The following is a 24,121-nucleotide window of genomic DNA, read 5'->3' as shown; positions in this document are numbered from 1 at the left end:
TATTTTACGCTCTATCTTTCACTGAACCAGGTGAGAGACATTCTATTATATATTTTCCTTATCAAACAATACACTTGAATCCTTTGCGCTTTTTGTTTCCCCCTCCTATTGGCCACGTTGATGCATACCTGTGGATCCCCACATTAACACATCTAACACCAGCCCTCCATCAATAGAAACAATGTAGCTAGGTGATACACAATGTATCATGAAAACAATGTAGCTAAATGATTCACAATGTAGCTCGACATTAAATTAGAGTTGGCTACTCACAATGCAGCGTGGTGGCTGTGATGTGCTAGCGGTTGCTGGGAGAGAAGTTGATGATATTCCAAGCTTATTTCATAAAATATATATATATATATATATATATATATATATTGTCAGGCTTGCGGGATGTGGATCCGCTGGACCACTGCAGACGATGACTCAAGCCACTACCTGGGACCGGAGTCTAAGTGGTACCCGGTTTTCACCAGAGCCCGCCGCAAAGCGGGTTAGACAAGCTGCGGCGTGGTACCACCAGGTCGTTCCTCAGGCGTGACTTGTCTGCAGTGGCGGCCAAGGTTGAGGTACAGAAACAGCAGTCAAGCTCGGGGTCACAGTCCAGGCACAGGGTCAGGGCAGGCGGCAGAGATGCAACGTCAGAATCCAAACCAGGGTCAGCAACAGGAGGTCCAAGCAGAAGGGTACGGGAACACAGAACTTACGACAGCAATACGGAGGGACACTGGAACACGGGAACACGGAGGTAGTCAGGCAACGAAGGAACACAGAGGGAGTCAGGCACGCAGGAGACACTAGAACGCAGGAGACACTGGAACGCAGGCAAATCGCAACAGAGCTTTCTCTAAGGCTGTGGGGCACAAAGATCTGGCAGGGCTTGCAGGAAGAGGCAGGCTTAAATAGATTTGGGCAATGTGGCCAGCGCCAATTAATGGCGCGCTGGCCCTTTAAATTTCCTAGAAGTGTCGCGCGCGCCCTGAGGCGCGGGACCGCACGCACACGGAGCGAGGCCGGGACTCGGGAGCAGGGAGAGGTGAGATGCGCTGGCGCGGCGCCTGCGGGGAGCGAGAGACAGTACCCCCCCCTTTGGCCTCCCTCTCTTCTTGGGTTGAAGAAATCTCTGCAGAAGATCACGGTCCAGAATATTGTCCTCCGGCTCCCAAGACCTCTCTTCTGGACCGAACCCCTTCCAGTCGACTAAGAAGAACCGCTTCCCCCTTACTGTCTTCATATCGAGGATGTCTTTTACCTCATAGGTGTCGGTGGAGTCAGCCACAGGGGTAGGAGGAGGTACTTGCCGGGAGAAGCGGTTCAGGATGACAGGCTTGAGCAGGGAGACATGGAAGGAGTTCGGGATGCGCATGGTGGGAGGAAGGCACAACTTGTAGGATACAGGATTGATACGGGTCAGGACCTCGAAAGGACCCAAGAAACGAGGACCGAGCTTGTAACCAGGTATCTTCAGCCGTATGTACCTGGAAGATAACCAGACCTTGTCCCCAGGAGAGAAGACGGGAGGAGATCTGTGTTTCTTGTCGGCCTGGATTTTAGTGCGAGCAGACGCCCGAAGTAGAGATAGACGAGTCTGTCTCCATACGGAGCTGAGGTCCTGCACCAATTCTTCCACCGCAGGAACACCCGAGGGAACTGAGAGAGGGAGTGGAGGGCGTGGAATTCTTCCATAGACAACAAAGAATAGAGCAGCACCAGCAGACTCAGAATCCAAAGAGTTGTAGGAGAACTCTGCCCAGGGCAACAAAGTGGACCAGTCGTCCTGACGGGCAGAGACAAAATGACGCAGATAGCAGCCCAGACTCTGGTTGACTCTCTCCACTTGACCATTGGACTGAGGGTGGTAGGCTGAAGAAAAGTCCAACTTCACCTGCAATTGGCCGCAGAGTGAGCGCCAGAAGCGGGAGACAAATTGAACTCCACGATCAGAGACAATGTGCAGAGGAAGCCCATGTAGCCGGAATATATGTTGGAAGAAGAGACTGGCAAGACGTGGAGCAGACGGTAGACCTGGAAGAGGAACGAAATGAGACATCTTCGAAAACCGGTCTGTTACCACCCAGATGACAGTATTGCCCGAAGAAGATGGAAGATCCGTGACAAAGTCCATAGCCACGTGAGACCACGGGCGACTGGGTATCGGCAACGGAAGCAAGAGACCAGCCGGTTTTAGACGAGAAGGCTTATTTCGAGCACAGGAGGTGCAGGATCCCACAAAGTCCCGAACATCTTTGACCAAGTCAGGCCACCAGTAGTAGCGGGAGATGAGGGCCACGGAGCGTTGCACCCCAGGGTGCCCAGCCAGGCGGGAAGAATGTCCCCAAAACAAAATCCTCTTCCGCAGAGCAGGTCGGACATACGTCTTGCCAGGGGGAAGCTGCCGAAGATCCACAGGAGCGGCTGCAACCAACTGTTCCGGAGAGATGATATACTGAGGAACCGGCTCTTCTCCAACAACATCTGAGGCACGGGACAGGGCGTCTGCCTTGATATTCTTCTCTGCTGGCCAGAAGTGGATCATCAAATTGAAGCGGGAGAAGAATAGTGACCAACGGGCTTGTCTGGGATTAAGACGTTGGGCAGTCTGGAGGTACGAAAGGTTCTTATGATCCGTATAAACACAGACTGGATAGCGAGCACCCTCCAAAAGATAACGCCATTCTTCCAGGGCAAGTTTGATTGCCAAAAGTTCCTTGTCACCAATAGAGTAGTTCTTCTCTGCAGGAGAAAAAGTTTTAGAAAAGAAACCGCACGTAAGAGTTCGGCCCCTGGGTCCTTTCTGGGTAAGCACAGCCCCTGCACCGACAGAAGATGCGTCCACCTCCAAGATAAAAGGCTTCTCAGTATCAGGTCTAGAAAGGATCGGAGCTTTAGCTAAGGCGGACTTTAACTTTGCAAAGGCCTCTTCAGCCGCTGGAGGCCAAAGGCGTGGATTAGCGCCCTTCCTGGTGAGTGCCACGATGGGGGCAACAAGAGTAGAGAAATGAGGAATGAACTGACGGTAGTAGTTTGCGAAGCCCAGGAATCTCTGAATGGCGCGAAGACCCTCTGGACGAGGCCACTGAAGAACGGCAGACAGCTTGGTAGGATCCATCTGGAGACCCCTGTCGGAGATGATGTAACCAAGAAAAGGTAGACTCCGTTGATGGAAGAGACATTTCTCGAGCTTAGCGTAGAGACAATTGGCTCGAAGGCGGCCTAGGACTTGCTGTACGTGATATTGATGAGTCTTGAGATCTGGAGAGAACACCAAGATGTCATCCAGGTAGACCACTACACGTATACAGAAGGTCCCTGAAGATGTCATTGACAAACTCCTGGAAGACAGCTGGAGCATTGCATAATCCAAAAGGCATCACAAGGTATTCGAAGTGACCGTCTCGGGTGTTAAATGCTGTCTTCCATTCGTCGCCCTTGCGGATACGAATAAGGTTGTAGGCCCCGCGAAGATCCAACTTAGAGAAAATCTTGGAACCGCGCAGGCGATCAAACAGTTCAGTGATCAGTGGCAGAGCCGTCCTTCTTAGTAACAAAGAAGAATCCTGCACCCGCAGGAGAGGAGGACTTCCGTATGAAACCTCTTTGCAAGTTCTCCTGGATATACATAGCTGTGGTTTCAGGAACGGAAAGTGGATACACTCGACCTCTGGGAGGAGAAGTGCCCGGCAATAACTCAATAGGGCAATCGTAGGGTCGATGCGGTGGCAAAGTCTCAGCCTGCTTTTTAGAGAAGACGTCAGAGAAGTCCTGGTAGCACGTGGGTAAACCCTCCAAAGGCTTCTTAGACAGAGAGGAGGCCAATACAGGTACAGGCAGGGAAGCTCCCATACAGCGGGACCGGCACTCAGGACCCCAATGAAGTATCTCCCCTGTCATCCAATTGAGAACTGGAGCATGGAGCTGCAGCCACGAAAGACCCAACAGGATAGAGGACGTGGAGCGAGGTAGCACGTAAAAGGACAGTCTCTCCTTGTGTAACACTCCGACTTGCAAGGACAGAGGCTTGGTGCGGTACAAGACCGGGTCAGAGAGGATCTGGCCACTTACGGATGAGATGACCAACGGCTTCTCAAGGCGAACCACTGGGATGTGATGCCGGGAGACCAGAGCAGCATCCACGAAATTCCCTGCAGAGCCGGAGTCCAGGAATGCAGAGACTTGGATCTGGGGACTGGCGCCAACGCTGAGAAGCACCGGAATCAACAGACGTGGAGAAGCTTGGCAGACACCTAGGTACGCTTCTCCCAAGAACCCTAGGTGCTAACGTTTCCCGGACGCTGAGGACGGATAGGACAGGACCCGATGAAGTGCTCCGGACTAGCACAATAAAGACAAAGGTTACCCTGGCGCCTTCTGATGCGTTCCTGGGAGGAGAGTCTAGCTCTGTCCACCTCCATAGGCTCCTCTGCGGATGGTAAGACCTGAGGCTGGAGTGGTCTTTGGAAGACCGGGGCCAGGCGGGGAAGGCGTCGTGGACGGACTTGAGGTTGCTCGAAGCGTGATTCCTCCGCACGCTCTCTAAATCGCACGTCTATCCAAGTGGCCAAGGTGATGAGACCACTCAGAGTAGACGGAAGATCACGAGCGGCCAGAGCGTCCTTCACATGAGAGGCGAGACCCTTCTTGAAAGCGGCAGACAAGGCGGCGTCATTCCAGGCAAGTTCAGACGCCAAAGTACGGAACTCGACCGCATACTCTCCCACGGAGGAATTCCCCTGGCGCAAGTTCAATAAGGCAGACTCGGCGGAGGAGGCCCAAGCTGGTTCCTCAAACATGGCCCTAAATTCGGACACAAAGGCTGAGAGAGAGGCCGTAACCGGGTCGCTTCTGTCCCACAGGGGTGTAGCCCAGGCCAGGGCTTTCCCAGAGAGAAGGCTGATTAAAAACGCCACCTTTGATCGTTCCGAAAAAAACTGGGTCGGCATAAGTTCAATATGCAGGGTGCACTGAGTTAAAAAACTTCTGCACATCTTAGGATCACCATCATATTTGCTGGGCATGGACAAGCGCATCCTGGGTTCAACAGCAGGGAGAGGAGTCGGAGCTGTAGAAGTCGCTTGAGCAGCTTCCTGAACCTGTTGCGGTTGTTGGTTGGCCAATAGTTGCTGCAACATGGCAGTGACCTGCTCCAGCTGATCACGCTGCGCAGCAATCTGCTGGGATTGGTGGATCACAATAGTAGCGAGGTCAGGCTTGCTAGGAGATGGAACCTCGGCGGGATCCATGGCCGGATCTTACTGTCAGGCTTGCGGGATGTGGATCCGCTGGACCACTGCAGACGATGACTCAAGCCACTACTTGGGACCGGAGTCTAAGTGGTACCCGGTTTTCACCAGAGCCCGCCGCAAAGCGGGTTAGACAAGCTGCGGCGTGGTACCACCAGGTCGTTCCTCAGGCGTGACTTGTCTGCAGTGGCGGCCAAGGTTGAGGTACAGAAACAGCAGTCAAGCTCGGGGTCACAGTCCAGGCACAGGGTCAGGGCAGGCGGCAGAGATGCAACGTCAGAATCCAAACCAGGGTCAGCAACAGGAGGTCCAAGCAGAAGGGTACGGGAACACAGAACTTACGACAGCAATACGGAGGGACACTGGAACACGGGAACACGGAGGTAGTCAGGCAACGCAGGAACACAGAGGGAGTCAGGCACGCAAGAGACACTAGAACGCAGGAGACACTGGAACGCAGGCAAATCGCAACAGAGCTTTCTCTAAGGCTGTGGGGCACAAAGATCCGGCAGGGCTTGCAGGAAGAGGCAGGCTTAAATAGATTTGGGCAATGTGGCCAGCGCCAATTAATGGCGCGCTGGCCCTTTAAATTTCCTAGAAGTGTCGCGCGCGCGCCCTGAGGCGCGGGACCGCGCGCACACGGAGCGAGGCCGGGACTCGGGAGAGGTGAGATGCGCTGGCGCGGCGCCTGCGGGGAGCGAGAGGCACGGGTGAGGTCCACCCGTGACATATATATATATATATATATATATATATATATATATATATATATATATATATATAAATATATCATAAAGCACAGAATAAAAATGTTAATGAGATTACTGTGAAAGAACACTTATGAATATTAGAGAACAGGTGCTAATTTGCTTAAAGGGGTTGGCCACTCTTTTACCTAAGTTGCTTCTGCCTTGTGGATGATCTCTGAATTTTCATCAAGTGATTCAGCAGCCCTGCTACTTACTTTTGTGCTGTGTGCAGACTCTTGGTGATTCTTTGTTTCCATGTCCGAGCTCTGATGTATAAGAGAAGCTGCAGCAGGAGATTATTCTTATTCATCTTATTACTGTCAGTGAAGACGACCAGTGAAAAGAGAACAACCATGAGGAGAGCAAGCTGTGTATGTACAGAGGGCAGCATGGTAAGAACAGGGAAAGGATGAAGCTATCAAAAGAGATGAAGGCACAGTTACATATACATGCATAGTCTAATGGAAGAGATTTATTCAAAAGTGGCAAACCCCTTGATATGATCTTGCAGCCTAACGTTCTAGTTTTCACAGACTTTGATTTAAGAGCATTTGACGTGAAATATTTGACATGCATATATCACTGGGGGCTGCTGTATATATCAATCACTGGGGGCTTCTGTATATATCAATCACTGGGGGCTGCTGTAAATATCAATCACTGGGGGGCTGTTGTAAATATCACTGGGGGGCTGCTGTATATATCACTGGGGGCTGCTGCATATGTCACTGGGGGCTGTATATTTATTACTGGGGGGCAGTATATATTACTGGGGTTGTATTTTTATTTATTACTGGGGCTATATGTTTATTAATTTCTGGGGGCTATATATATATTACTGAGGGCTGTATATTTATTAATTACTGGGGCTGTATATTACTGGAGGCTGTATATTTATTAATTACTGAGGGTGCTGGATAGAAATTAGTTGTGTTAATTTGTATTATCCTATGTGGCGTAGTCGGGCTGCATTAAAGGCTGATTTTGTCATTCAATATTTGCTAGTTATTGTTTTTCTGCAGCTTATCCCTCGCTCTGTTTTGTAGGAATAACTACTTTCTAAGTAGTTTGTATTGCAGAGTATTATCAAGAACAAGCAATCAGATGATTGCTTGTTCATATCCCATGGTGGATCATGTAAAAAATGTACAAAATAATGTTTTTCAATAAAAAATTACTTTATAAATCACTAAAAATGCCCATAAGCCCCAAAACATATAAAGAGACATATAACGCTCAAAAAAGTCTAAATCATAACACAAACCCCACATATATAGTATCACCACGTCCGTAACAATCCATAGAATAAAACTAAATAACTATTGAACCCATATAATGAACGCCGTAAAAAAAAAACGCCAAAGACCCGCCAAAAATTATGATTTTTACCTATTATATCCCACTAAAAATGCAATAAAAAGTGATCAACAAAACATATGTACTCCAGAATGATATTGTTGCAAAGAACAACATGTCCCGCAAAAAACAAGCCATCAACCAGCTCTGTAGCCAAAAACGTGACAATGTTATGCCACTTGGAAGACGGCAATGCAAAAATGATAGATTTTTCCCCACATTAGGGTTTTATTTGGCAAATTTAGTAAAACATAAGAAAAAATATTCATGTCTGGTATCCCCGTAATCGTATCGACCCATAGAATAAAGATAACAGGATTATTAGACTATACGGTGAACACGAAAAAAAAAAAAGTAAAAAATCCAGTACAGAATTGATGCTTTTCTACTCATGACCTCAAAAAAAGTTCCAAAATTTTCAACAATAGGTGACACCAACCCCAAAATGGTAACACTGGAAAAAGCATCTCGTCCCGCAAAAAAAATGCCATCACATGACCCCAATAACGAAAAAGCGAAAATTTTATAGTCTTCAAAAGGGTGCAACCAGAAAACTAAAATCCTGGCAGCTGCAGGGTGCTCCTTCCCTTCTGCACCTCGCTGTGCCCCCATAACACAAGTAACGGCCACATGTGGGGGGTCGCTGCACTCAGGAGAAATTGTAGAACAAATTTTATGGTGAGTTTTCTCTTTTTATCTTTTGGAAATGTGTAAATTTTAGGGCTAAATGAACGTATAACCGACAACATTTGACCATTCTAAATTTCACCGCCATTTTGATTCAATTACTATGAAGATCTCAAGGGGTTAACAATCTTTGTAAATGCTGTTTCTGATAGTTTGAGGGGTGCAGATTTGAAAATGGGTTGGTTATATAGGGGGTTTTGTTGCTAAATATGTAAAATTTGATTTCAAACAGTATTTATCCCCAAAATAGTCAATTCCGAAAATACGGAAAATCGCTATTCGATTTGTAGGCCGCGTGACGTCAAAATAAATTATCCAAACATTTCAAAAATTATGAAAATGTAAAGTAGACAAATGGGAAATGTTATTCGGCAAGTTATTTAGGTGGTAAATCTATCTGCCTGAAAACGCGGTGATTTTGAATTTCGAAAATGGCAAATTTTTCTAAAAATTCATCATTTTTTTCTTTTTTTTGTAAATAAACGCAAAACTTATCAGCCAAAATTTACCACTAAAATGAAGTACAACATGTGGGGAAAAAACAATCTCAGAATCGCTTTGATAAGTAACAGTGTTCAAAAGTTATTACCACAGGAAGAGACACTGGTCAAATTTAAAAAAAAAGTTGTGAGCCTTAACCTGCAAACAGGCTGCGTCCTTAAGGGGTTAATACATGACGTTTCGTTCAAATTGACCTTCTTCGGATGCTGTAAATAGTATATATAGCATCATAAATAGATGCACAGAAAACATGTGTAGACAAGAAATATTGATATCAGAAATGTACACAATATATAGAAAGCTGAAAATACTTAGGTTAAGTCTGTCTTTATGTATAGCGCAGAGCTTTGTGGTGGACTTTCCCCAAATTTGTTTTGTTGCAACATTGTGTCAGTTAAGTCGCTGTGTCACACTTCAAAAGAGGCTAAAATACAAATATATGCATGGGTATAATCATCCAACTAATGGTGTTCAGTAGATAATGGTCGGGTGCCAGTAAAAGACTCATAATAAAGTGGGGACCATATAGAACAAATCTACATTCATTTAGCTCTCATATGATGATCAAGTAGACATGATCTGTTTCAGACCTATCGATAGTAACTCCTACAAGCATAGAGGAGGACTCACTGTATGGTACTGAATAGCGTTCGTAGATGTGGTAGATGGAATCGGTATCCGATGTGGATGTGGACAAGAATAAAAGCATTTATTATCAAATTGGATTGAGTGCCATCTTCTATATTCTCCTAACCTAAATTCTATACATGCCCAGTGGTTGCTGTTCCCTTTTAGCTTTCTGGTGACTTACTGTATGTTCCCAGATAAAAAAAATATCAGGACGGATGCTCTGTCTAGAAGTGTAGCCTCTAATTATGAATCTGATAAAGCTGAATGTTTCTGGAAAGGGGAGTTGTGTTGGTAGCCCTGGATACTCAGTTGGAGAGTCTGAATGTTTTCTGGAAAGGGGAGTTGTGTTGGTAGCCCTGGATACTCAGTTGGAGAGTCTGATTCTGAAGGTTCTGGACAGTGCCCCTAAGGGAACACTGCGTGGTAAATTGTTTTTTTACGTTGGCCCTGTGTGGTCAGCGGTTACAAGAATGTCATGACTGGCAGGGCATCCTGGGGTTGCAGAGACTAAGAGGTTAGTTACTAGGAATTTGTGGTGGCCTGTGTGTGGAGCATGTTGCTAAATGTGCGGTCAGATTTTGCGATGAGTTCAGCTGGGGCTGCACCTGAAGTTGTGCCTCCCCTTAATTCTGATGGAGAGTACGAGGTCTCCCAGATTTTAGACTTGGGATATTTGAGGGGAACCATTCAGTATTTAGTGGCCTGGAAGGGCTGTGAAAGTCTGTTCTCTTGTGTTCACTGACCACTTTCCTGTCTGTTCCTTTTTGTCTCTGTTTATTTAATAGTTAGTGTTTTATCGACTTGCTCTGGTTGTTACACATTATTCCTGTCTTCCCAATTGCCCTTCTTCCTGTATTTCAGTCTTGATTGTGTGCTTGTGTGCAGGCTTTGACTGATAGTTCACCAAGTTTTACTTGCAGCAATTGTTTTGTTAGAGTGGCCCAAATTTAGTACCCCTGACCCTACTAGCTGGAAAGGTCTTTGTGTTTAGAGAGAGAGAAGCTGTCGGGTCCAGGACTAGCCCAGGTAAGCTGACCATCTCCCGCAGGCAGGGACTAGCTTAGCCTCAGAGTAAGGACCATTTTCCCCTCCCTGTTTTCCTAATTCTTGCTGCTCTCTTTATATTTCCTGCTTCCTTGTCAACCGTGACATGAATATTTCCAAATTTTAAAAATTAATAATATATAATACTATTTTTATTTGTACATGAGGGTTTAATTTTTGTAAATGTATACAAACAGTATAAAACCTATACAAAACCCATACAAATTTGTCAATTGGGCCACACAGTGAAAGCTGTAAAATCCAAGCCCTATAAGAAAATTGTGCAAATAGGGCACATTTAGGAATAGAGTCCTTTGAACAAAAAACTAATTTTAACGCCAAAATGTGTGAACTTGTGTCTTGTCTGTGTAGAATTCAGATGAAATCATGATAAACAGTTTCCTGTTCTTATTTCTTCTTAGTCATTGTTGTGCTTCTTTTTCCTTGCATTAGTCTTTTATAAATGTAAAATGTACAAATTGCTGTATAACATATTTTTTTTACTTGTTCTTATCTTTGCATCCTATATTTCTAGATCGCCTGTGCCGTGTTTGCTGCACTCCTCCATTTTTTCTTTTTGGCTGCATTTACATGGATGTTCCTTGAAGGCGTTCAACTTTACATCATGTTGGTTGAGGTCTTTGAAAGTGAAAATTCTAAAAGGAAATATTTCTACCTAGTAGGTTATGGGATGCCTGCTCTTATTGTGTCCGTTTCTGCAGCAGTAGATTATAAAAGTTATGGAACAGATAAAGTGTAAGTAAGATAGAAAATTATGTCATGTATTTCATTTTTTTTCAATTCACATTTGTTTAATTTTTTTTTTTTTTGCAAGATAGCTTATTTGTAGACTAAGGTCTATACTATTTAAAGATTACAATTTAGCATGAACTGACATTACAAACATTAATTTTTTTGTATTGATTGATAAGCTATATTTGTACACAACTTATTAAGGGAGTTAAAATATAATCCACTTACTGTAACTGGTACTGTATAATACTGAAGAATGTCTGCATGTTATCCATCGCAAATGTAGCCAACCTAGTGGTCTACGTAAAATAGATTACATAAAATGTGTTATAAAGAAAACTCTAGTTATACTGTGCATTATAGAAACTTACTATGCTATAAAATTTGATATTATGTATCTCCAAATGTTTCCTTTGGTAGTAAAATATAACAATATCCTTCATCTAGATAATTAACAATTACAGTTACCAGACTCAGAAGTGGGATTCTTCTCCTTAGGGTACTGAACTGCAGGACGACTTCTCCCTTTTTTTTCTTAACAATAGAGAATTTTCCACCAGATACCTTCATCTGTGTGTGGCACATCTCCACACTGTGGAACTAAAAATATCACTGTCACTACAGCATAATGTCACCTGGATAACAATGTCCCACTCACAACTGACCCCACTGTGCTCCCCGCAAATATCAAATATACCCACATAACAAAAACCATACTGTGCCCTCTCCATAAATCAAATATTACAATGCGCTCCTCAGTATATTACAATACACTCCCCTGAGTAAATAATATGATACACCTAATAAATTAAATTGGACATAATTCCCTTTAATTACATAATATATCATTTCCAATTAATCATAACAACACAGTACTACTACTCCTATAATTCACTGTAGTTGGAGGTATTTCACAAAAAATAAAACTTAGCTTTTATTTTTCTTAATTAAAATGTATGCAGGACTGTGAAAACCGACATTTGATACTACTTTCCGTCAATTTATTTGTTTAGTTCAGAAACATTGGCCATCAGCGTCAGTATACACTGTACACTGTAGCCTCGTATTGTCGCTGTTACTGATACACAGAATTGACGGTTAGTTTTGAAGTTCTGTGTGAGAGTGGTGTAGCTGCGGTGTTAACTGAAGCATGAGTGAGATCTCACCAAATGGTACACCCTTAGGGGTCCGCGGTAGCAGACTGACGCATGTCTCCCGGCAAGCCGAAGAAAGAGACATGACGGAATATAGTCTTGCATGGCACACTGTAGAAACACATTTTCTACTAAGATGCCAGCACGTCCGCAGTACCTAGGGTACCAAAAGAACGAGCATGACGATCGCACACCGGGGGGAGGTGCCAAGCGCCACTGTTTCCTCCCACCTGGCTGTGATTGGTCACTCAACGGAAAGCATCAACACCACGTCACAGGGTGATGCTCGGATCGCTGATTGGACAAGAAGGAAGGCTCGTCAGCGGTAACGAGCCGGGGGAGGGTAATATAAAGAGGACTCAGTCGGCGCGCGCCACGGCTAATATATGCCGGGCGTGCACACCGCACGGATGTCATGTTACGCTAGATGAAATACATGCCTGAATAATAGACCCCTGAGGAATCTCTGGCAATGAGGAAACGCATAGGGTTCTAGGGTTAAGATTTAGCCTCTCAGTTGAATGTAGATAGCCGTGAACGCATCAAATCAGTGCAGCCATATAAGAAAGAGAAACTACTTTAGGGCTGCACATTGTTAGACCAGCGGCATAACAATACTTATCAGCTGATTTTCTTTGAAGATACAGTGTGAGAGATGATAGCTACACCACTCTCACACAGAACTTCAAAACTAACCGTCAATTCTGTGTATCAGTAACAGCGACAATACGAGCCTACAGTGTACAGTGTATACTGACGCTGATGGCCAATGTTTCTGAACTAAACAAATAAATTGACGGAAAGTAGTATCAAACATCTGTTTTCACAGTCCTGCATACATTTTAATTAAGAAAAATAAAAGCTAAGTTTTATTTTTTGTGAAATACCTCCAACTACAGTGAATTATATGAAAAGCAGGGAGATATTATTAGTGTCACAACACCGCAAAGAAAAAATCAGGACACAGCACAGTACTACTACTCCTATCCTGTATATATGGACACAGCACAGTACTACTACTCCTATCCTGTATATATGGACACAGCACAGTACTTGATAGCCACCAGGCGCATAGCCGTTGGGCTAATGACTGCTCAAAGGTGGCTAACAGTCTGGATACAATAAAAGATGTGTGGCCCCTTTAATTGGAGGCTGCTCTACCCTCTCTCATCTTTATTCATCAGAGGGATGTGCTGGAGGCGTGGCTAGTAATGTCGGCGGTACAGGAGGTGATCACATGCTCAAATACTCTGAGTAGCAGTGACTCAGCCTCTTTTTCATTGGTTTTCCCGCGTGTTCTGTGCTGTCTGAGGATGCGCTGTCGTCTGCAGGCCGAGGGTTCAGCATGGCTGCTTCCCCCTGCTGTACTGGCTCCTAACCCTGCTCCAGGCTCTGGTAGGAAGTCACCAGGGCTTATCTATAGTAAATCTCCTGCCCTGGCACCTTCACTTACAGTGCCCTGAGCAGCACACGGCCCCCACCCTCACTGCTCTCTGCTTCTAGCAGCATATTTAACCCTTGCAGTGCTGCAGGGTAGAAGCTTAGCTGCAGTTATGGATCCCCAGCTCCCTACTCTGGCTGCTGGATCCTTCCCTCACATGTGGTGCCCCAGGGCAGGGGCTTCTGCTGCTGCTAGGAGTCTATAGTACCCCCCCATCATACCCTATAGATTTTGAGGTCCCTGATGAAGACCTGCTCCCCCTTCCTATGGGCAGCTTATGCTCCCCAACTTCCTCCATCCCAGGGTGCACCATGCTAAATGGTGATGTGGGGCACTGTTATATACTCTTGCGATTTTAGGATGTGTACTGCAACCCACTCCCACTGGCAATGCCAGTCTGGAGATTGGCGCAGCTCTTCCACATCCAGGTCGCCAGGTCTTTAAAATCCTATGACCTGGGACTCGCTTATATACTCCCGCGTTTTCCTGGAAGTGCACTGCAACCCACTCCTACTGGCGATGCCAGTCTGGGGATTGGTGCAGCTCTTCCATATCTAGGTCTTTAAAATCCGATGGCAGCGCTCCGTCTCGCTATCATTCCCTCGGCCTCCATAGCCGCCGATCTCGCTGCGGCTCCTCTAGGTCGTCATGCGGCGTTCCGATACCTCCGGCGCCTCTCGTGGTCCACACGGCTGTGATCAGAGCACCAGTAGCTCCTGCACCTGTTGGTGAGTTCCTCTGCTGCAGGATTGGGGGTCTTTGTCTTAATCTGCAATTTTGTGTCTTGTAGTTCACCTTTGGGGATGGCGTTCGTAGGTATGGGGCAAATGCTTTCAAAAGAGAGGTAGTTTGCTGAAGCGTCACATATATTATCGTCACATCTATTATCACCCCTACCAGTCCTAGCGTTAGTGATACTTATTTCTGTGATGTTTCTCCTCTCAGCGCTCACCTGTCTGATGACACCAGGTCTAGATCCTACATAACCAGCACTTGTACATTTGGTCCTGTTGTCTGTGGATTTGGTGATCGCTTACAAGCAGCACCATTCTGAGTGCAGTGTCATTGATTAAATCAAAACACCCGTAATTATGGTCATAATTATATTCAAGTTTACCAGTTTTTGGTTGCGATATTACACGGAAAATGTCCTGATCAGTTTCTCCCCTTCCCACGGGGATTTGACTGGCTGAGATGTGAATTAGGAGGAGGTAGAAGTCCTGGTGTTGGTTGGGACAATAGTACTAATAATAAATCTGTAGTTATATATTCCATCATATTCCATAGCGCTGTACAACTCAAGGCGCCTATATACAAGTTCTTAATAATACGTATTTATATAACGCATTGTCATATTCCAAAGCGTCTTACAGATCATTACCTACCTATGCGGACAAAATAAGATGTTGCAGGGTCAGAAGAACCAATAGGAATAAGGACCTTGCTCCCAAGAGCTTACAGCTTTTTTAATTCTCTTCATAGGTTGTATTTTCTACCCTTCATTTAGCAGCCTTACAAATAAAATAAGACATAACAGTGAAATAGCCATAGCCACGTGATACAATGAGTGAGGGCTTGCCCCCCAAGAACTTAGTCAATGAGGAGAAGGGGTGATGAATATTGTGATGGGGCTGGTACAACAGTCACAAGAGCTTACAATCTATGAGGAGTAGGACACAGGAGGTGGCAGCACTGGTACAATGGACCAGCCATTAATTAATGAGATCACATAATTGAAGTAAATAATTCTGGATTATGAGGTTACTTATGTGTGGCTTTGGGCCACGATTACTACTATGCCCTTAGTTGGGACATCTTCCTTTTGCTTTTCCACCTTGGGGTTTCTCAGGGGGCAGTGCGGAGGTCTGAATCATGCTGTACGGTCACTGTCTATTTATGGTGCCTGTAAATCTGTTGTGTATAGTCCAACTGTTGGGGCAATAATTGCACCATCCAGTGTCTTTGTCCTGTGGCTGCCCCTTCCTGCCCTCAGAGTGGGGTACCCAAATAAGCAGAGTATTTCATACATAGGGCAGGTTTCTCTTTTGTTCCTCGTGTATTTCTCAGTTTCTTCAGAATTTTTGAAGGTTGCTCTCGGGATTTGTAGAGCAGTTCAGGTTGATCCACCATCCCTCACCTGTGCAGGTCCTAGAAGCATTATGAAGGATCTGCTATTGGTATCTTATGTCTCCCTTGTTAGAGTGTTGAGTTGGTTTACAAGGCGAGTCCGGGGCCCTTATGGCAAATCGAATGCTGAATCTGTCTTATACTTTTTACCTGTTCCTGAAGTGTGTCCAATAATTGGGTTGCCAGCTGGATGATGTCTTATTAGATTACCGGTGGGCGACTTCATTTCATTGTTAAGTGGTTTTAGTACCTTTTTGGTGTGGATCTGGTGGGATAGGGGTCCTCTTCTCTGGTTCTGGTTACTCATAATTTTCTGTTGGTCCTTGTGACTCTCCTCATTGAAGTTACCTGCTTATTTTCTTTCTTTTCCTTCACTGTGTTAAGGTTGTCCCCTCTTCAGCTGAATCCTATTTTAGTCATATTGGAAATTTATTTTGGGGACGGTATTTTGCCTAAGAGAGGGGGTAGCAGTTACAATGCCTTGCGCTGTCATCCTGTTTGTGCATGTCTGAGTCGCTTTTGCAGCGTGGTCAGTCTTGGGCCTTCTGGTTTCTGTATGTCAGGTTATAACGATGGGGGGGTTTTGCTAATAGGGGCTCCATGTCCCCAATGGGTGTTCTCCCCCCTGCATCAAAGGGTTCGGATCATTAGCGCCATTGAGGTTTTTAGAGCTGTTTTGCTGATTATGCTGATGCCTGTTCCTGGCCCCGGCTTTATGTAGATGTCATTGTGTCAAATAACTTAATAAGGGTATTGGGCTGGCATTATGGCCTTTTTTGGGGTGAGACTTGTCATGTAATTGAGGTTTCCTTGTATTTTGTGTGCGTGGGACTTGGTTTTGCTCCTGTAAATCATTTTCCTGCGATTTGTTTACAATTTGCTGCGGTTTTATGAAGGGTTTTTAGTGCAGTTGGACTCCTTCTAAGGAACCCTCTTAAAATTGGCGCTGCACTTACAGCTAGTGTGTAAGGTCTTTTTAGTTTCAGGGGTGGGATGGATAAGGTGCTGGCGTTCTAATTGTTTTGCAGGTTATGTCACTTTAATTTTGCTTCTTTGCTAATGCATACCTCCCAACTTTTGGGCTACAGAAAGAGGGACAAAAGCCCCTCCCATTTCCCTAAACCACACCCACTGTCCCACCCCTTGCCCGCCCCCAAAACATAGTATAATATCGACCTTAACGCCCCACACAAAGTATAATGCACCCGTCGTGTGGCCAACCCCCAAAGGACCTATATAATAGCTCCTATTGCAATTCAGCAACATATAACCCCTCTTTAAGGTTTTCTTCAATTTACAATAATAATCTTTATTTATATAGCGCCATCAAATTCCACAGCGCTTTGCTTCACATTTTTCCCCACTTTAAATTATCTCCTCAAAGTGGTAGTATAACAAACAATATGGATACACTTCACATATTGAAAAGCAAATTAAGTCCTCATAGGGAACCTTTCACTCCTGTTTGAAAAAATTAATTTGTGGGCAGGTTCCCATAGAGCCCTAGGGCAGGGGGCACAAAGAGCAGAAGGAGTACAGGGCAGGGGGCACAGAGGGCAGAAGGAGTACAGGGCAGGGGGCACAGAGGGCAGAAGGAGTACAGGGCAGGGGGCACAGAGGGCAGAAGGAGTACAGGGCAGGGGGCACAGAGGGCAGAAGGAGTACAGGGCAGGGGGCACAGAGGGCAGAAGGAGTACAGGGCAGGGGGCACAGAGGGCAGAAGGAGTACAGGGCAGGGGGCACAGAGGGCAGAAGGAGTACAGGGCAGGGGGCACAGAGGGCAGAAGGAGTACAGGGCAGGGGGCACAGAGGGCAGAAGGAGTACAGGGCAGGGGGCACAGAGAGCAGAAGGTGTACAGGGCAGGGGGCAGAAGGAGTACAGGGCAGGGGGCACAGAGGGCAGAAGGAGTACAGGGCAGAGGGCACAGAGGGCAGAAGGAGTACAGGGCAGAGGGCACAGAGGGCAGAAGGAGTACAGGGCAGAGGGCACAGAGGGCAGAAGGAGTACAGGGCAGGGGGCACAGAGGGCAGAAGGAGTACAGGGCAGGGGGCACAGAGGGCAGAAGGAGTACAGGGCAGGGGGCACAGAGGGCAGAAGGTGTACAGGGCAGGGGGCACAGAGGGCAGAAGGAGTACAGGGCAGAGGGCACAGAGGGCAGAAGGAGTACAGGGCAGGGGGCACAGAGGGCAGAAGGAGTACAGGGCAGGGGGCACAGAGGGCAGAAGGTGTACAGGGCAGGGGGCACAGAGAGCAGAAGGAGTACAGGGCAGGGGGCACAGAGGGCAGAAGGAGTACAGGGCAGGGGGCACAGAGGGCAGAAGGAGTACAGGGCAGGGGGCACAGAGGGCAGAAGGTGTACAGGGCAGGGGGCAGAAGGAGTACAGGGCAGGGGGCACAGAGGGCAGAAGGAGTACAGGGCAGGGGGCACAGAGGGCAGAAGGAGTACAGGGCAGGGGGCACAGAGGGCAGAAGGTGTACAGGGCAGGGGGCACAGAGAGCAGAAGGAGTACAGGGCAGGGGGCACAGAGGGCAGAAGGAGTACAGGGCAGGGGGCACAGAGGGCAGAAGGAGTACAGGGGAGGGGGCACAGAGGGCAGAAGGTGTACAGGGCAGGGGGCAGAAGGAGTACAGGGCAGGGGGCACAGAGGGCAGAAGGAGTACAGGGCAGGGGGCACAGAGGGCAGAAGGAGTACAGGGCAGGGGGCACAGAGGGCAGAAGGAGTACAGGGCAGGGGGCACAGAGGGCAGAAGGAGTACAGGGCAGGGGGCACAGAGGGCAGAAGGAGTACAGGGCAGGGGGCACAGAGGGCAGAAGTCACGTGACACTACTCCCGGAAGTGGAGAGGATAAAGGTGTACTGGGCGGAGTCTGCATGACTGCACTGACTGTAAAGTGGGAACAGAGGATTGGCTAAGCGGAGGAGGTGGGTGTGGACAGGGGATTGCCTTAATGGAGATGGGTGTGGACTTTAGCGAGTGCTAGGATTATGTTAATGAGGCCGTCTATTCATAGTGAAAGTGTGAGAGGGGAGATCACGTGGCAATAGAGTAGATGTCCCGGGCCATGACTCTCGCCGTGACGGGCAGCGGGGCAGACCATGAAAAACGGGACTGTCACGCTGTATCCGGGACGGTTGGGAGGTATGCTAATGCATTATCTTTTTCAGGTTTTTACTCAAGCATGTGAATGCTAGGACTGTAGCAATATGTTATATGCTATCCTGGCCTCTAGGGGTCTCACTACTTGTGTGTGTGTACAGTAAAGCAGGTAGCAACTTGTTGGTAGACAGACATGAGTATGTGACATGTGTAATGGCAGCTTGTTGAATAAAGAGCCTAAGACCAACCACAGTGTGTGAATACAGGAGAGTCAACTAACAGAACATGGTGGCAGCTGGGCACAGAACCTCTGTATAACAAGTCTGCATCTCCTGAGAACCTGTGTCAATCACAGCAACTGTAAGTACAGAGTCCCTGATAAGACTGCACAATGGAGAGTGGCCTGAAACCCACTCAGACACTGGATGTCACTTCTTCCAATCTGTCACAGACCTGGAGACACTGGAAGGAAGAGTTCACCCTGTATGTGGATCTGACAGTGGCCCAAAGTGATGAGAAGAGGAAAGTAATGCTCTTTTACTACCTTATTGGGGAAAAGGGGAGAGAAATAGCCAAGGCCCTAATCCCAGAAATCTCTGACAGTCTGGTGCTAGAGGACATTGTGCAGGCATTTGACAAACACTGTGACCCCAAAAAGAATGAGACTGTGGAGAGATACAAGTTCTTCTCAAGGGATCAGGAGGTTGGGGAGAATGTGGACAGATATGTGACAGAACTGAGGAGACTGGCGGCAACATGTGGCTTTGGAGAAATAAGAGACTCTCTCATCAGAGACAGGATAGTGTGTGGCATCAGAGACTCTCACCTCAGAGAAAGGTCACTGAGGGAGGAAGAGCTGACATTAGTGAGATGCCTGCAGATCTGCAGGGCGGCTGAGCTGACAAAGGACAGCCTGAAGATGATGGAAGCCACCAGGGATGAGGCAGTACATGCGGTATATGGGAGAGCCAAAGCAAGGCCCAGTTTCCTGGAAAGCACCATCCAGTGCAGATATTGTGGGAAAAGACATGAGAGAGACAAAGAGAAGTGTCCTGCATATGGTGAAACCTGCAGGATTTGTGGGAAGAGGAACCATTTCTCAGCTCTGTGCAGACTAAAACGGAGCAAACAGCACAGACAAGTGCACACAATGACACAGGACACAGACAGTGATGAGGACATTACATGGCTACAGCTGCAGCCTGCAACAGAGAATGTCCATGTGCTCAAGCAGCAAGTAGCAAAGGAGGTGAAACAGTTATTTGCAACCTTTTTGTTGGATGAGCAGCCCATTAGATTTCAGCTGGATTGCGGAGCAAGCTGCAATGTAATTCCATGAGCGCTGCTGAAAAAACAGGTTTCCATTGAGCCCACGGACAAGGTCCTGGTGATGTACAACAAAAGTGTTTTGAAACCAATGGGGACCTGCAAGCTTAAATTAAGGAACCCATGTAACAAAAAGAGTTACAAGGTGGAATTTACAGTGCTGCCTGGTAGTGATCATGTACCATTACTGGGTGTAAAAGCAGTTCAGGCGATGGACTTAATAAAGATGCAGACCCACAACATAATGGCTGTTGAAGTGTCCCAGAATATACAAAATTCAAAACCAAAAATACTCGATCTTCAGACTATAAAAAGAGAATATGCTGATTTATTTGAAGGTGATGGGTGCCTAGAAGGTAAATATAAACTAGAAATTGATCACACGGTGCCACCTACTAGATTACCTGCAAGAAGGGTGCCTGTAGCTTTAATGCAACCACTAAAAGAGGAGCTACAGGATCTACGGGAGCGAGGAATGATAGCACCAGTCCTGAAGAGCACAGACTGGATCAGCAGTTTGGTCATAGTCAAGAAACCATCTGGTAAATTAAGAATATGCATTGATCCTAAGCCACTGAATAAAGCACTGAAAAAAATCACTATCCAATGCCTACAATAGAAGATATTCTACCAGATTTATCAAAGGCTAAAATATTTTCAGTATGTGATGTAAAAAATGGATTCTGGCATGTAGAACTGGATAAAAAATCAAGTTCACTGACTACATTTTCATCCCCTTTTGGACGCTTTGAATGGCTAAGAATGCCCATGGGACTAAGTCCTGCTCCAGAGGTGTTCCAGCAGAAATTGATGCAAGCCTTGGAAGGACTCCCTGGAGTCAAAACAATAGCAGATGATATACTTATAGTGGGAGAAGGGGAAGACATGGAATTGGCCATCAAGGATCATGACCAGAAAATGATACAATTTCTGGAGCGATGTAGAACAAAGCAAATAAAGTTAAACAAGGAGAAATTCAAACTGAAAATGACAGAAGTCCCATATATCGGACATCTTCTTACCTCAAATGGTGTAAAACTTGACCCGGAAAAGGTAAGGGCAGTACAAGTCATGCCTACCCCAAAAGATGTTTGTGGAGTTCAGAAATTTCTGGGGATGGTAAATTACCTATCAAAGTTTTGCAAGCATCTAGCAGACATGTGTGAGCCACTGAGACAGCTTACACACAAAGATGTCCTCTGAGAATGGACAGAATCACAGGAAAGTGCTTTCCAGGCAGTGAAGAAGGCAATTGCAGATGCAACAATCCTAAGGTATTTTGATCCAGATAAAGAGGTGGTGGTACAATGTGATGCTTCAGAAAAAGGCCTTGGAGCAACACTGATGCAGGTGCAACAGCCAGTTACATTTGCAAGCAGGGCACTAACACCAACAGAACAGGGATATGCACAGATTGAGAAGGAATTACTGGCCGTGGTATTTGGGATGGAGAGGTTCCACCAGTACACTTATGGTCGCCGAGTGACTGTGCAGTCTGATCACAAGCCTTTGGAGAGTATTACCAAAAAAACGCTACTAAATGCCCCAAAGAGACTGCAGCGCATGCTCTTACGACTTCAAAAATATGAGTTTGACATTTGCTTCTGTCCGGGAAAAGACTTACTGATTGCAGATACTCTAAGTAGAGCTTACCTACCCATCACAAAGGATGAAGAAAAAGAAATGGAAAGCATCAATATGGCTGACTACCTAGCAGTGTCAAAGGAAAAACTGAAACAAATTCAGACATTTACAGAGAAAGATAAAACTCTCCAGATTCTCAAAACGGTCATTGTGCAAGGCTGGCCAAAGTACAAGCAGCAAGCGCCAAAGGAAGTCTCTCCATTCTTTCACACCAGAGATGAGCTTTCAGTTCATCAAGGAATCATCTTTAAGGGAGATAGAGCTGTTATACCAGAATCGCTCAGAAGAGACATACTAAAAAACTTGCACTCTACTCATCTAGGCATTGAAGGCTGTCTACGCCGTGCACGGGAATCTGTCTATTGGCCAGGTATGAATGACCACATTAAAAATTACATAGCACAATGTGAAATATGTGCGTCACATAGTGATAAGCAACCGAAGGAGACATTACAACCACATGCAATTCCAAAGAGGCCATGGTCAAAGATAGGCACGGACCTCTTCACATGGAATGACAAAGAATATCTGATTACAGTGGATTATTTCTCCAACTTCTGGGAAGTGGACTATCTGCAGGATACAAGGGCAAGAACGGTGATTAAAAAACTCAAGGCCCATTTTGCCAGGTATGGCATTCCTGACACTGTGTTCTCTGACAATGCTGCTCAATTTACTTCTGAAGAATTTAAAAGATTTAGCACGACGTGGGAATTTGACCATCAGACATCATCTCCAGGATATCCCCAAAGTAATGGGAAAGCAGAGTCAGCAGTAAAAACAGCTAAAAGACTAATGCAAAAAGCAAAGCAGGCAGGTTCAGATGTATACCTGTCTATACTGGATCACAGAAACACCCCCACACAAGGCCTCCACAGCAGCCCAGCTCAGAGGCTCATGAGTAGACGGACCAGGACACTCTTACCAACTGCTAGTCATTTACTTAAGCCAAAGCTTGTGAAACAAGTTGATGATCAATTGAGGAAAAATCAAGAGAGGCAAGCTTTCTACTATAACAAATCGGCAAAAGATCTGCCTGAACTTCAGAGAAATGATAATGTGCGGATCCAGCCCAGCAGTAAATATGACAAGCACTGGCTAAAGGCAAAGGTGGTCCAGAAGCTGGGGCCTCGCACTTATGAAGTTGAAACAGAGGAAGGAAGGAGACTAAGGAGAAATCGTAGACATCTGAGAAAAACGCAGGAACACTATGATGCTTGGCCATTTGAACATTATCCAAATATCCAAGACAATGAGACGGCAAGCACAAGCCAGGAGACAACAGGGGCAGCTGAGAATGAAGCTGCGAGGAGTGAGGACAGTAACCAGAGAGAAGACAGTGTGACAGAACCAGAAGAACACTCAGATGTTTGTGGCAAAACATCTTATGTTACACGAGCTGGCAGGATGATAAAAAGGCCAGCTCACCTCAAGGATTACACCTAAATAGACTTATTATGTTTTTTTTTATTATTGTTTCATGTTTAACAGTTTTCTTAATTTAATTGTTCCATTTAAAAGAGAAAGGATGTAGCAATATGTTATATGCTATCCTGGCCTCTAGGGTTCTCACTACTTGTGTGTGTGTACAGTAAAGCAGGTAGCAACTTGTTGGTAGACAGACATGAGTATCTGACATGTGTAATGGCAGCTTGTTGAATAAAGGGCCTGAGACCAACCACAGTGTGTGAAGCCAATACAGGAGAGTCAACTAACAGAACAAGGACACTTGTGTGTCTAGTGGGCAGATCAGCGCGTGAATATCCGTCTAGGTGGTGGAACCTTGGGCTTCTATGGTACCAACATCTGTAGGTGAGGTCTCCGGGTCCTGCACTGCTTGCAAAAAACAGCTTGAGGTTACGATAATCGGCCCTTATTCAGTATTCGTCATTTAAGGGGTGTCGTCATCTGCTACATTCGCCTTAGCCGATGGATTACACTAATCCAGCCCGACCTGGAGTGATTCACGTTTTTCTTCTGCTACCGGGAGTTGGCGTGGTAGGACATAATCATGAGGGCTGTTTTGTACGGGGCTAGCGATGCAGCAATAGTGGATGTGACAATACCTGGGTGTCGCAATTTGTTTGCGCCAGAGGAAGAGTGGTGTATTACATCAGCTGGTGGGCACCAGTGATTGTTTGCTGTTACCTGTTGGCGTCCATCTTTCGGACACCAGGTTGGAATGGATATGGTGTGGTTTTTGGTTGGCTGGGGGTCGGAGGGTCATGTAGTTGTGGATACATGACCTCCTCCGTGGCGGTTTTTTAGGGGTAACACTGCCCTACATGCCCTTACATATGGCAGGCATACAGGGTGTTATCTGGTGTTATGTAAAGTGGAATGGTTAAAAGTGTGTATATATTCAAA

General features: G+C 46.1%; 1 protein-coding gene across 12 annotated transcripts in view; it reads left to right on the top strand.

Annotated features, from left to right (window-relative positions):
* Window positions 1-24,121, top strand: part of ADGRL3 (adhesion G protein-coupled receptor L3) — a 1,100,912-nt gene that overhangs the window by 692,735 nt on the left and 384,056 nt on the right. For all 12 annotated transcript variants that reach the window (XM_072113828.1, XM_072113827.1, XM_072113826.1 and 9 more), the window contains one exon: window positions 10,746-10,966. In XM_072113828.1, coding sequence (XP_071969929.1) covers window positions 10,746-10,966 — 221 coding nt within the window. The remainder of the gene's footprint in view (window positions 1-10,745; window positions 10,967-24,121) is intronic.

Source organism: Engystomops pustulosus, chromosome 1 (assembly GCF_040894005.1).
Source record: "Engystomops pustulosus chromosome 1, aEngPut4.maternal, whole genome shotgun sequence".
In the NCBI taxonomy this organism is placed as follows: Eukaryota; Metazoa; Chordata; class Amphibia; order Anura; family Leptodactylidae; genus Engystomops; species Engystomops pustulosus.
This window is presented reverse-complemented; position numbering and strand designations above follow the sequence as displayed.